Raw genomic sequence first — 15,284 nt, 5'->3', positions numbered from 1 at the left:
TTACACTTCCGGTTCCCTCTTCTTAAACATCCCTGCCCAGATGTTTAATCACTGACTCCATTGTTTCATTGATGGGTCTGATGAAATTTCACATTCTGTATAAAATAGATTCCCTCATGATTCTCACCCTGCTTTTAATTTTATTCATTGTAGTTATTAATACCTGGCATAATATTGTGTATTCAGTAGTTGATTGTCTTCATTTATCAGTAGAATATGAGCTGAATGAGGGCAGAATCATTGTTTTCACCATCATGAACCTAGAAGAGTGGTTGGAACATAACTGATACTAATAAATATTTTTGGAATGAATGAATGAAAAAAGGATCATTTAACACTTTAAATTAGTCTCTAATTGCAAACAATCATGTTAGAAACCTATTTCATATCACATCTCCAATAAGTTATTGCTGCGTTAGAAGTTAAATTTACAAAAATATGCTCAAACTCATTCTTAAAAATACATAAAGATGAAAATTTTAATGCTCAAAAAAATGTGTGAGGACTTTCTAAACACAAAGGTGCTGAAAGAAATCATTAAAGTGAATGTATTAGACTAAATATTTTTTTAAAATCTTTGGAACAAAATATCAAAATTAAAACTGAAATTAAAATATTATAGTTCATACAACTCACAAAGAGTTATGATTATTAATATGTAAACACTTTTATATGTATAAGGAAAAGCTTTCAATAGGAAAAATGTACAAAAGCTATAAATGGATATTTCACATAAGTAGTTACAAGGGTAAACATATGAACACCATATAAACATTAATAATCAAGAAAGGCAGATTAAACAAGGATTTTCTTATCATATTAACTGAGATGAAAAGGCACATACAATTTAATGCTAGTGCAGGTGAATTTTGAAGTCAGAGCATAATTTGAAGAAGATTTGGGAAAGCAATTCAGTTTTGTGTATGAAAAAACTTGAAACTTTTTGTACCCTCCAGTGAATTGTCTTAGGAAAAGTTACATTCAGAGAATGCTTTATTTATAAGCACTTTTATTTTAGCAAAACTTATAATTTAGAAATCTGAATGAAATGTCATTATTCAATATTAGGGAGGATCGTAACTGAGGTATAATTAATTTGATAGAACATTAACATCATTATTTAATGTCCAATCATATGCAAACACTTTACACATTTCAAACTGAAGAGGTTTAATGCAGGAGTTTGGTTACAGAGGTGGCAAAAGGCTGGAGAGAAGGTTGGGGAAGCAGGAAGGAGAGTGTTGTCATCCAAGGACAAAGAGTCCTCGCCAACCTTGGAGCCTCACATCCCCCTCACTGCTGAGCCAATGAGACTCTCTTCTTGGGGCTACTGCTGGGACCCTCCCATGCTGCAACCCAGATGCCTGCATCCCACCAATGCCACTGAAACTGCCTTTGGGTGCTGGATCCCACAGCTGCTGCACAGTCTTCAGCTGCCTAGAGCTGTTGCAGCAGCCAGAGACCATCACCAGAAACAGGAAAAAAGATGCAATTTCTTTCTTCCTCCCACTCTTCAGTGCTCCCAAAGGACTGTACATTTAGAGACTTATGGGAAACCAATTGATGAAGGGGCCTGGATGAACCATCTGCAGCTGAAACCGGGAGGACACAGGAGGCTCCATACTGCAAGTGTGGGCCTTACAAACAGAAGTCACAACCTGGACAAAGGATGTCATGAACAAAGGATATCATGAACAAAGGATGGCATGAGAAAATGATCAACATAGTTCGACAACACACATACAAAAAAGGCTCTGAAATTTGACTGCAAGTTCCATGAGGGTGGGTTTGCTTCTATTTTGTTACCGGGTTTATCTCAACTGCCTGGTGCATGGTATACACTCCATAAATATTTGTAGTTTGAAGGCAAGATATAACATTTAAGGCATGATTTTTGTCTGGGTGATTGCATTATGGTTGATTTAATTTTGAGGGAGTAATCTTTTGTGCGTTTATATTTTTCTACAATTAGCATTCAACATTTAAATTAAAAACAAGTGCCCTAATATGCAACGCAATGTTAGGAGAACATTGATTGTTAACTGAGTGACAGAAGAAAGAGGAAAATAAGTAACCTAATGAAGAGTGATCCAGACAAAGGTGTAAAGGAGACCACCTCAATTTTAGTCTCAGCCACAGTACTGATTAGTGGTGCTGTCTTTGATGCACCAATTAGACTAAAAGTTTTAGAGTCTGTATCTGTGAAAGATGAGAAGAGCAATGTCAATACTTCACAGAATAATTTTGAAGATTAAATGAGGATATATACATGCATACAAGAAAACTATGTTGTAAGTGAAAAAGTCTAAGGCTATCTATAAAATAAGATACATTTCATAGATAAGATTTTATTGGTCAGGTGAGATTTGAGATTATTGTTAATATTGATTAATATTTCTAGTGTACAATAAAAGGAGAAAGAAAAGAGACATGAAAAGAAAACCACAAAAGTGGAACAGACATGTTTACTAGCTTTTTCAGCTGTCTTAATAGCACTCATTTTTGAAGTCCCATATGGGATTTATCAACAGAAAACTTTCGTCCACTCCTTTAATGGGCGTAATAAAACCAGTGATGACATCACTTTACTCTCTCGATAGAGTTAATAACAGCCACACTCCAGCAGCTCATCTAGATGAGGATTGTGGCATCACTTGATGCTGGGTTCAATCAGGTAGGACGACAGAACCACAGGAGCAAAATGGTAATGATTGCTTTTTCCTCTTCTGCTTCTGACACATTCTATTAATTCTTGACCATATTTCCCGGATCTTTTCCCTACCACCTATTTTTATGGGTGAAAAAAATTTGTACTTTTTTAGTCTTCTATATATCACTTATTTTCTGCAACTTATTCATAAATCAGTTATTGATTTCCAATTGTCTATGAGCAAAAGAATATACATTCCTCTTATATTATTGGACAATAACTTTGTTTTATTGAGAATGAAATTTTACAGGAAAAGGGGGTCTTATTTTATTTTGAGTGGGGATTATTTCTGGTAGTCAGAACACTGAAATAAATGTCTCAATCATATTTGTCTTTTCCAGATGAAACAGAGAGTAAGTGGCTAATACCCACAGTGTAGACTGTGCAGGGAGGACTGTGTTCCTGGAGAGCTAAGGCAGCATTTCAGGCTCTTGGATCCACACTTGAGCTGAGACATGGGTTCTCCATCAGCCTAGTTGTGTGATAGTAGGCAGATGCCCTGGAAACCCATTTGTTTTTATCTGTAAAGGCACATAATACGATGAGTACGTACCTCATAGGCTCTTGGGGAAGATAAAATGTGCTAAAGCAATAGGACAATTGCTGAGATGCTATCAGCTTCAAATAAAGATTCAATATTCTTCTACCTTCACTATTAATAATTCCTCAACTTAAGTATGCACTAAGCTGTTTACATTAAACTCAAGGAATTAGATAGAGGGGACTAAGAGTGAGCAGGGAGGCCAGTTCCCTTGTCCACAGTATTCCTTTGTCTGTCTTGTGTCCTAGGTGGGCTATTTGGTGTGGCTTGATCACAGTCACCACTATTTACCAAAATGCAACAAAGATTTGCCCAGAATTCCCATCGGCCCTCCCGCTCCCCCTCCATTTATTCACAAAACAACTTTGAGGTCTATGCATGTGCCAGTCACTGTGCTGGCCCTTGTTTCACTATGACAACAAACATAGACCCAGTCAGCAAGTGTGTTTTGTGTTTATTGGACTGTTTTTAAGGATTCAGCTTTCATTTGCCAGTGGGGGTGGAATTTGACAAGCTCATATTTTTTTAATGCTATGTGTCCCAGATTTGTTGGATATTTATATTGACATCAAATTCATTTTTAGTGCTGTCTAATGCTTCAGTGCCCCAGAACATGAGACTGTTATTAAGTTGAATACAGTAATTGGTCTTTGAAATTATTTCAAGAGTACAAGATGTATTTGAAATTCGGAAATTGAAATATGCCCGTATTGTAACCACTTCTAAACTTTTCTCAGAAAGAAGTGTCAAATATCCTTCTTGTTAGTAAGGACTTTTACAATGTAGCATTTAACGTGTCAGAAATTGAAAAATTGCAATGGTTTAATCTCCATAAGAGAAAAGTTAGAAAAAGCTATTATTGATTTTCTTTAGAAAGGCCAAACGTATTTTGCTTCTATTGTTCTCTCTTATTTACCTTTGTAGCTCTTTTAAGACTTCTTTAAGTCATATTTATATAATATTTCTCCCTGAAAAGACTGATGTGACCTCCTTATCTGTAACTAGGTATAATTCTTTTCTTTGATTCAACTCCAGCATCTAAGACATACATAGGCTGTGAGCAGCCAGATAGAAGAAGAAACAGTGAACTGGCATCAGAGACATCTCAGTCTTGTTCAATTTTCCTTTCTGCATCTCATTTTCCATGAAAAGTTGATTGCTATAGACAATATAACAGATTATATTTGCAAAGACAACTGAAGCCTTGTTCTGTAAATGGCAATGGCCTTCTAAATGCTAGTCCTCCCTGAAATTTAGAACAAATGGTATGAAATTTAAGGAGATGAAGTTGGAGAAGCATGTACTAGACAGAACTGAGATGAGATTCTTCATAAAATTCTCCTTAATCGGGGTGAAAATAAGAAATATGTATTACATATTTATTTATATTTCATATTTATATATATTTATGAAGATATACATATTTATATAGGATTTATAGGTATTTACATAGTCTTCTATGCATATATATAGTCTGGGACCACAGAAATTATTCAAATTAAATTCTTTTTTTGAGTTAGGTTTTCTTATTTCATGCTTTATTCTAAAAACCTGTTTAACACTCATTTAACACATTCAAGCTCGGTGATAGTATTGTGACTGCAAATATGATTAACAAAGAACTTTTAAAAATTAACATATATATTTTTCTTAGAGTAACTGAAACAACTAGCCATAAAATGAGGAAATTTCAAGTCTAATTCACAACTTCAAAATATACAATATAGTATTATTGACTATTATTAACAATAGTGGCCATGCTGTATATTACATCACCATAACTTATTTATTTTGTAACTGTAAGTTTGTACTTTTTTGGCTCCCTTCACCCATTTTTCACACCCCATCCTTTGCCTCTAGTAACCACCAATCTATTCTCTGTACCTATGAGCTTGTTTTTCTTTTTTAAGATTCCACATATAAATGAGATCATGTGCTATTTTTCTTTTTCTATCTGACTTATTTCACTTACATAATGCCCTTAGGTTCCATCCATGTTGTCACAGATAGAAAGATTTCATTATTATTTATTGTTGAATAATATTTTATTGGATATATATGTATGTTATATGCATACACACACACACACAAACACACACACACACACACACATATATATATATATATACACCACATTTTCTTTATCCATCCATCCATACATGGACATTTAGGTTGTTTTCATATCTTGACTATTGCAAATAATGAGTCAATGAACAAGGGGGTGCATATGTATCTTTTCAAGTTAGTGTTTCTGTTTTCTTCAGATAAATTACCTAAAAGTAGAATTGCTGGAATCTGTGGTAGTTCTATTTTGAATTTTTTTGAGAAACCTCCATAGTCTTTTCAATAATGGCTGCACCAATTTACATCATCACCAATAGTGCACAGGGGTTCTCTTTCTCCACATCCTCACCAGCATTTGTTAGCGCTTGTCTTTTTGGTGATAGCCATTCTAACAGGTGTGAAGTTATATCTCATCCTGGGATTTATTTGCATTTCCTTGATGATTAGTGATGTTGGGCATCTTTCCACCTACCTGTTGGTCATCTGTATGTCTTATTTAGAAAAATATCTATCCATATCCTTTGCACATCTTCTAATCAGATTAGTTACTTTTTTGATATTGAGTTGTATGACTCCTTTATATATTTTGACTATTAATGCCTTATCAGATATATGATGTGCAGGTATTTTCCCCCATTAAGTTGATTGCTTTTCCATTTTCCAAATTCTTATATATATAAATAGATACTAAGATTGGTGAACCAGAGTAACACATCTCATAAGTCAATAATAGTAACAGCCATCTCTTACATAGATTCTGTGCAGTAAGTACTGTAGATATTAACTCTTTAAACTAACATTACATGCACTTATTCATCTGTGACTAGTAATGTTCCTAGCACTTTCATCATTTTACCTCATTTAACATTCACCCTATCTGAGGTCAAACATTATTATCTTCTTTTTTCATTGAGTAGACAGAGAGATGGTGGGTAGAGGATAAAGTGGACCCACAGCCACAGTCCAGCCTCAAAGTTTTGGCTCCTTACTTGGTGTCCCTAGGATATCTAAGAGGTTGGTCATTGGTGAGAAGCAAGACTTGTTTCTGTGATTTCACGCAACCACGGACCCTCACAGCATAGCTTGATCCTACAGGCAAAGGGTGTTCAAACTTTCAGAATGGCATTTCGCCAAATTATGTTTCAGTTACTTTCTAAATTTTTCTTATGTGAAATACACTTTCCCGAGTTTTTAGGATCCCAGTTGGATCCTTAAACGAGAGAGATTGATTCTACTCTGACTTCTATTAAAAACTATTCTAGAAATAAGAGGTGTGATTTATCGTTTTTTAAAATGATTTACCTTTTGTTTTTGCATAGGGAAGTGATTTTGCAAATTTCCGCCTTGATAATAAACAACATTATCTATCATCAGAAAATCTCATGACCTTGAACTACGGCAATCTTGCTGTGAGTTAAGGATTCTTTTCACGTACTGTTGCAAATTCTTAATTTTCTGGTAATACTGTTGAGTTTCACGTAACTTACAATTGCCAAATCTACAGACCCCTGGAACCACCTCCTGTTAGCATAATTGAGTTGGCATGTACACTCACCCACACACACAGACACAGAAACGCAAGATTACAAATCATTAATTTCTGTTAATCATATCCCATGAACAATCTATTAATCCCAAAGCTCTCCTTGGTGATCTAGGTGAAATCTCATGGACAACACCACGTGGGTGACCAACAACACCAAATGGTCAGATTTCATTCTGGTGGGATTCTTCAGCCAATCCAAGCACCCATTTCTGCTTTGTGTGGTCATTTTTGTGGTTTTCCTGACGACCTTGTTTGGAAACACCATCCTGATCCTTCTGGTATACTCTCAAGCCCACCTCCGCACCCCCATGTACTTTTTCATCAGTCAACTGTCTCTCCTGGACATGATGCACATTTCTGTCACCGTGCCCAAGATGCTGAGGGACCAGGTCATGGGTGTGAATAAGATCTCAGCCCCTGAATGTGGGTTGCAAATGTTTCTCTATCTGTCTCTAGTAGGTTCAGAATGTTTCCTTCTAGCTGCCATGGCCTATGACCGTTATGTGGCCATCTGCCATCCACTGCATTATCCTATTCTCATGAACCACAAGGTGTGTCTCCTCCTGGTGTCTGGCTGCTGGTTCCTAGGATCAGTGGATGGCTTCATGCTCACACCTGTCACCATGACCTTCCCCTTCTGCAGATCCCGGGAGATCCATCTTTTCTTCTGTGAGGTCCTTGCTTTAATGAAGCTCTCCTGCTCAGACACCTCTCTCTATGAGATGCTCATGTACCTGTGCCGTGTACTCATGCTCCTCATCCCTGTGAGAGTCATTTCAAGCTCCTATACTTTTATCCTCCTCACCATCCACAGGATGAACTCAGCAGAGGGGTGGAAGAAGGCCTTAAACACTTGTTCTTCCCATATGATGGTGATCACCCTCTTTTATGGGACTTCCACCTACAACTACATGCTCCCCAGCTCCTACCACACACCTGAGAATGATATGGTTGTATCTGTATTTTACACCATAATCACTCCTGTTCTAAACCCTTTAATCTATAGTATTAGGAATAAGGATGTCACAGGAGCTCTAAAGAAAATGTTGAGTGTGGGATCTATCTTTCAAGAAACTATCAAGTAGGAAATTTTGGAACGAATGGTTTATTTTTCTTCTCTCTACACATCGTAAGTTTAAGACCTCATGCCAATGTTGTTCCTCAGATTCTTGTACCATCATATGTTGTCCTGTATTCGTCCCTTTTGAAGGTTTTGTTTTCTTGTACTGGAAAGCTCTTCATTTTTATACTCCTTCTACATTGAAAATATTATACAATCGCATCAATGTTATGTTTTCTGAAGTTGATAACTGCACTGTGACTCTGTGGGAGAATATTCATATTCTTAGGAAATATATAATGAAAATATTTAGAGAAAAAATCATAAGGTGTGCAACTGATGAATTAAAGAGAGAAAAAGTGATGAAGTCAAAGTGTTATAATATTAATAGGTGAATATAGATAAAGGGTATATGAGTGTTAATTGCACCATTTTTATTCATGCTACTCTTCTGTAAACTTGAAATTACTGAAAAATAAAGAGTAAAGTATCAGACTTTCTCAGTTTCTTTGAGTTCTTACTTTCTGCTGGGTGGCAATTTAAGTGGTGTATCATAGAAATCATGCTCATTTTAATGTGGTGGATCATTACTGTGACAATCCTGTCATCTGCCCACATTTACTGAGGGCTGTGTTGTTCTTCATGGTCCAATCTTGAAGGCATCTAGTGAGTGTTTTACCTCTCTGAGATTGTTAGTAACTTGTGGTAGACTGAGTATCCAAGATCATATAAGGTACTGTGGGAAAAATATTAACCCTGTGTGTAAGCCGGATATAGGGAAGTTTCCCTTCATGAGGTGGCATCTGAGATGATATTTCAAATAAGTAACTTATTAAACAAATAAGCAGAGGAAGAACATCAAACATTCAATTCTTTATTCAGCCAATATTTCTTATACTACATTATAATAAAAATAATAGCTCCTAGCTAAATGAGTTTAAACTCATAATAAAATATGGCTACCGTCCCCAAGGAACTTGAATTGTAGGCATAGTTTGTGCAAATAGGTGTATCAAATACATAAATGTTTTGATGCTCATGTGGAAAGGGCACAGCTCATTAGGAAGCATTGGCTCTACCTTTGACATACAAATTCAGCCAACCAAGGGGGCTGAGAGAAGACCCTGGAGATGAGTGTGGAATGGTGACTAGACGTTGCCATCAGATGAGTACACTATATATGACACAAAAACATGTGTAACAATAAAATAAGGATTAATTGGACTTCACCAAAATTATACTCTATATCAGAAGAGATTAGTAAACACTTAATTATAACATCAAGTCTGGAGAGAAAGAAAGCCTCAAATATAACTGTAACCATCTTAGCTTGGTAAGAAACCTACAATACAAAAAGAGATAACTTGTGACAAGAAAAACAGAAGGAGAAGAGAAAATGACAGAACCTACAAAGGTCAATGCAGAAAAAATGCTACAAGCATGAAAAAACTGTCTCATTTATAACGTCTTTTATGCAAACCTTATGGTAACTATAAAATAAAAAATTAGAGCAGAGTCACAAAACATAAAAAAGAGGAACCTGAGAAACATATCACAGAAAACCACCAAAGTGAAGTGGCAGACAGAAATACAAGGAAAATGAATGAATAGAAAAGCCAGAAAACAAAGGATAAAAGACAGTATAAAGCCCACATATATCCATAATCACTCTAAATGTAAATGGATTGAATTTACCAATCAAAAGACAGAGAGAGTTGGATGGGCTAAAATATGAGAGCCAACAATATGCCACCTCTGGGAAACGTATCTCAGCTATACAGGCAAACACAAACTCAGAGTGAAGGGATAAAAGATGATACCCCAGGAAATGGCAAACAAAAGAAAGCAGGTGTAGCCATACTTGTATCAGACAAAATAGACTTCAAGACAAAAGATAGAAAGAAACAAAAATGGGCATTAAACAATGATAAATAAAGACATTCCACACAAATGACATAACATTTATTAATATATGTGCACCTAACATAGGAGCAACAAAACATAGAAAGCCACTGAATAGAACAAAAGGGAGAAATTCACAGCAACACTATAATAGTAGGGGACATTAGCATCCCAGTTACATCTATGAATAGATTGTCTAGATAGAAAGTCAACGGGAAAACACTGGCCTTAAATGAAACACTAGACCAGATGGACTTAATAAATACCTATGGAATATTCCATCCAAAAGCAGCATATACATATTCTTCTCAAGCACACATGGGACATTCTCAAAGATATGCTGTATGTTGGATGAAAAAGCAAGTCTCAATAAATTCAAGAAGATTGAAATCCTAAGATTGTTTACTGATCACAATGATATGAAACAAGAAATCAACTACAAGAGGAAAGCTGGAAAAGTCACAAATATGTGGAGATTAAAAATACGATACTGAACAACCATTGGATGAATGAAGAAATCACAAGAGAAGTTACAAAATACTTGGAGACAAACAAAAATTAAAATATAGCATATCAAACCTTATGGGATGCAGCAAAAGCAGTACTAAAAGGGAAGTACAGAGAAATACAGGGCTACCTCAAGAAACAAGAAAAATCTCTAATAAACCATCAAACATTACTAATTACCTAAAAGAACTGGAAAAGAAGAACAAACAAAGCCCAAAGTCGGTAGAAGGAAGAAAATAATAAAAATCAGATAAGAAATTATAGAAATAGACACTAAAAAGACAATAGAAGTGATTATTCAAACTTAAAGCTCATTCTTTGAAAAGGGAAACAAAACTGATAAACCTTTATCTGCACATAACAAAGTAAAAGAGAAAGAAGGCTGAAATAAAATAAAAAATAAAAGAGGAGAAATTACCATAAATACCACAGAAATGCAAAGGAATATAAGAGAATACTTTGAAAAACTATCCACCAAAAAGTGAGAAACCTGTAAGAAGTAGGTAAATTCTTAGAATCATACAAACTCCCAAAACTGAATCAAGAAGAAATAGAGAATATGAATACACCAATCACAAGTGAACATATTGAAACTATAATCAAAAACCTCGCAAAGTATGAAACCCCAGGATGAGGTGAATTCTACCATATATTCAAAGAAGATTTAATAGTCATCCTTCGAAAAATATTGCAAAAATTGAAGAGGATGGAACACTTTCAAACTCATTTTATGAGACCAACATTATCCTGATACCAAAACCAGACAAGGACAACACAAAACAGGAAAATTACAGGCCAATATCACTGATGAACATAGATGAAAAATTCCTGAACAAAATATTAGCAAATCCAATACTACCATACATTAAAAGGATCTTACACCACGATCAAGTAGGCTTTATACCAGGGACACAGGGATAGTTCAACATCTACAAGTTAATTGATGTGATACATCGCATTAATAAAAGGAGAATAAAAATCATATGATCATCTCAATAGACAGAAAGAAAACATTTGACAGAATTCCACATTCACTTAAGATGAAAACTCTGAATGACATGGCTATACAAAGAAAGTAATTTAACATAATAAAGGCCATATATGACAAACCCACAGCCCATATACTCAATGGTGAAAAAATGAAAGCTATCCCTTTAAGAACAATAAAAAGTCAAGGATGCCCACCCTTGTCACACTTAGTCATTATGGAATTTGAAGTCCTAGCCATAGCAATTGAGCAAGAAAAGGAAATAAAATGGATCCAAGTTGGAAAGAAAGAAATGAAACAGTTACTATTGAAGATAACATTATTGTATACAGAAAATCCTAAAGAATGTACAAAAAAATGATTAGAAATAATAAACAAAGTTACAAGATACAAAATCAACATGTAAAAATCAGTCGTGTTTCTATGGACTGATAAGAAACTAGCAGGAAGAGAGATCAAGAATACAATCTCATTTACATTCATAACAAAATGAATAAAATAGAATAAATTTACCCAAGGAGATGAAAGACCTATGCACTGAAAAACATAAGACATTATGGAAAGAAATCAAAGAAGATATGAAGAAATGGAAAGACGTTCCCTGCTCTTGGATTGGAAGATTTAACAAGGTTAAAATGCCCATATTACTTAAAGCAATCTACATATTGTGTGCAATCCCAATCAGAACCCAATGGCATTTTTCACAGTAGAACAAAGAATCCTAAAATTCATATGAAACAGCAAAAAATCTTGAATAGCCAAAACAATCCTGTGGGAAAAGAACAAAGCTTGAGGTAGCACACTACCTGATTTCAAAATATGCTTCCACGCTGTAGTAATCAAGACAGCACGATTCCGGGGGTAAAGCAAGCACATAGATCAATGGAACAGAATTCAAAGCTCAGAAATAAAACCACACAACTATGAACAGCTAATCTTTGACAAAGGAGCCAAGAACGCACCATGGATAACAGACAGTCTCTTCAATAAATGGTGTTAGGAAAGTTGGACAGCCTCATGAAAAAGAATGAATGTACACTATTATCTTAGAATATACATGAAAACTATCTCAAAATGGATTAAAGCCTTTAATGTAAGAGCTTAAACCATAAAGCCCCTAGAAGAAAACCTAGGTCATATGCTGTTTGACATTGGTCTTTTTGTGTGTGTGTGAGGAAGAGTGTCCCTGAGCTAATGTCTGTTGGTAATCTTCCTTTACTTTATGTGGGATGCCCCCAGAGCATGGCTTGATGAGTGGTGCTAGGTGCACACCCAGGATCTGAACCTGCAAACCCCCAGGCTGCTGAAGTGGAGTGTGTGAAGTTAGCCACTACACCACAGGACTGGCCCCTGACATTGGTCTCAGCAGAGTCCTTTTGAATACAACAACTGGTGCAGCCACTATGGGAAGCAGTATGGAGTATCCTCAGAAAATTGAGAATAGATCTACCGTGTGATCCTGCTATTCCACTGCTGGGTATTTATCCAGAGAACTTGAAAATACAATGTCATAAAGATACTTGCACCCCTATGTTCATTGCAGTATTATACACAATAGCCAAGACATAGAAGCAACCTAGGTGCCCATCAATGATCAAATGGATAAAGAAGATGTGGTATTTCTACACGATGGAATACTACTCACCCATAAGAAATGATGAAATCCGGCCATATTTCACAGCATGGATGGACCTTGAAGGTATTATGCGGAGTGAAATAAGTCAGAAGGAGAAAGTCAAATACTGTATGATCTCATTCATAAGTAGAAGATAGAAACAACTAAAAACAAACACATAGCATTGGAGATTGGATTGGTGGTTACCATAGGGAGAGAGAGGGGAGGGCAAAAGGGGTGATTAGGGTCACATGTGAAGGGATGAAATATAATTAGTTTTTGGGTGGTGAACATGATGTAACCTACACAGAATTTGAAATATATTATGATGAACATCTGAAAATAAATAAATTTTAAAAGATACTTAGTATTAATAAAATATTAAATTTATTGACACTGCTTTCATGTTAATGTGTGATCCATCCTGGAGAATGTTCCCTTTGCATTTGAAAAGAGTGTGCATTCTGTGGTTTTTGGATAGAATGTTCTGTATATATCTACTAAGTCTATCTATCGAATGTGTCGTTTAAGCCCAATGTTTCCTTATAGAGCTTCTGTTCAGATGATCTATCCATTGATTTAAGTGGAATGTTAAAGTCCCTCACTATTATTGTTACCATTTCTCCTTTTATGTCTGATAATAATTGCTTTATATATTTAGGTGCTGCTATGTTGGGTGCATATATGTTTATAAGTGTTATATCTTCTTGTTGGATTTTTTTCTTTATCATTATGCACTGCCCTTCTTTGTCTGTTCTTATATTTTGTGTTTTAAAATCTCTTTTGTCCGCTATAATTATTGCCACCTCAGTTTTCTTTTCATTAGCATTTTCATGGTGTTTCTTTTGCCATCTCTTCACTTTCAGTTTGAGTGTTTTCAGGTTTGAAGTGTGTCTTTTTTTTTTTCAGCATATGCATGGGTCTTGATTTTTTATCCATTCAGTCACCGTATGTCTTTTTTGGAGTATTTATCCCATTTACATTTAAAATAGCTATTTTTAAGAGTATACTTCTCACCATTTTAGTACATATTTTTCTGAGTGTTGTAGTAGTTATCTGTTCCTTTCTTCTCCTCTTGCTGTCTTCCCTTGTGATTTGATGGATGTCTTTCATATTACATTTGCGTTCTTTCTCAATTTTTTTAGTATTTATCATGCATTTCTGTTTGTGATTATGATGAGGTTCATGCATAATAACCTATGAAAATAGCAATCTATATTGATGGTCTCTTAAAATAGGCCTATTTTGAAAAACTTTACATTCTTACTCCCCTACCCCAAGATTTTATGCTTTTGACATCATATTTAACCTCTCTTTTTCTGTATTTATCCCTTAATCTCTTATCATGGAAATAGATAATTTTACTACTTTTTGTCTTTTGATCTTCATATTAGCTTTATAGGTGGTTTAATTACTACCTTTAGTGTGTATTTGCCTTTACTAGTGATTTTTTCCTTTGATAATTTTCTTATTCCTATTTGTCATCTTTTGTTTTTCACTTGAATAAATTCCTTTAGCATTTCGTGTAAGGCTGGCTTAGTGGTGACAAACTCCTGTAGGTTTTGCTTTTCTGGACAACTCTTTATGTCTCCTTCAGTTTTGAAAGATAAATTTATTGGGTATAGTGTTCTTGGTTGTAGGTTTCCTCCTTTCAGCACTTTCAATATACTGTGCTGCTCCCTTCTAGCCTCTAAGTTTACTTCTGAGAAGTCAGATTATATACTTATGGTGTTTCCTTTGTATGTATCTTTTTTACTTGCCCTTGCAGCTTTTAGGATTCTCTGTCTTTAATTCTGGACATTTTAACTATAATTTGTCCCGATGTGGACCTTTCTGTATTCATCTTTTTTGATGTTCTCTGCACTTCCTGGCCTGGATATCTGTTTTCTTCCTTATGCTAGGGAATTTTCCAGCTATTGTTTCTTCATGTAGGTTCTCTGCCCCTTTGTCTCTCTATTCTCCTTCTGGAACACCTATAATACAGATGTTAGTGTGCTTGATGCTGTCCCACAGGTCCCTTAGACTATTTTTCATTCTTTTTAATTCTTTTTTTACTTTTTCTTTTCAGCTTGGGTGATTTCCTCCACTCTCTAATAAGCTCACTGATCTATACTTTTGTGTCATCTACTCTGTTATTGACTTCTTCTAATGAATTTTTTCAATTATGATATTCTTCAGTTCTGATTTGTTGTTTTTATATTTTCCAGTTCTTTGTTGAAGTTCTCACTGTTTTCACCCATTCTTCGCCCAAGATCATTTAGCATCCTTATGAGTCTTAGTTTGTACTCTTTATCAGGTAGATTGTTTATCTCTGTTTCATTTATTTCTTTTTCTGAGGATTTTCCTGTTTA

At 35.2% G+C, this 15,284-nt stretch overlaps 2 protein-coding genes across 2 annotated transcripts in view; one reads left to right on the top strand and one right to left on the bottom strand.

Annotated features, from left to right (window-relative positions):
• LOC138918148 (olfactory receptor 2W3-like) overlaps nt 1-1,466 on the bottom strand; it is a 39,194-nt gene extending 37,728 nt beyond the window's left edge. The window contains 1 exon segment of the mRNA XM_070238352.1: nt 1,274-1,466. Coding sequence (XP_070094453.1) covers nt 1,274-1,466 — 193 coding nt within the window.
• Nucleotides 1,467-6,983: 5,517 nt separating this feature from the next.
• On the top strand, nt 6,984-7,946 carry OR2T83 (olfactory receptor family 2 subfamily T member 83). The gene has a single exon (XM_001491265.4). The coding sequence runs from the start codon at nt 6,984-6,986 to the stop codon at nt 7,944-7,946; it is 963 nt and encodes a 320-aa protein (XP_001491315.4).
• The last annotated feature ends 7,338 nt before the right edge of the window (nt 7,947-15,284 follow it).

The sequence above is a fragment of the Equus caballus genome, chromosome 16, assembly GCF_041296265.1.
Source record: "Equus caballus isolate H_3958 breed thoroughbred chromosome 16, TB-T2T, whole genome shotgun sequence".
NCBI lineage: Eukaryota > Metazoa > Chordata > Mammalia > Perissodactyla > Equidae > Equus > Equus caballus.
The sequence above is the reverse complement of the archived record's forward strand: the minus strand, read 5'-3'. Positions and strand labels throughout refer to the sequence as shown.

Coding starts and splice junctions, on each gene's coding strand:
- OR2T83 (XM_001491265.4), top strand. CDS start 6,984: ATGGACAACACCACGTGGGTGACCAACAACACCAAATGGTCAGATTTC.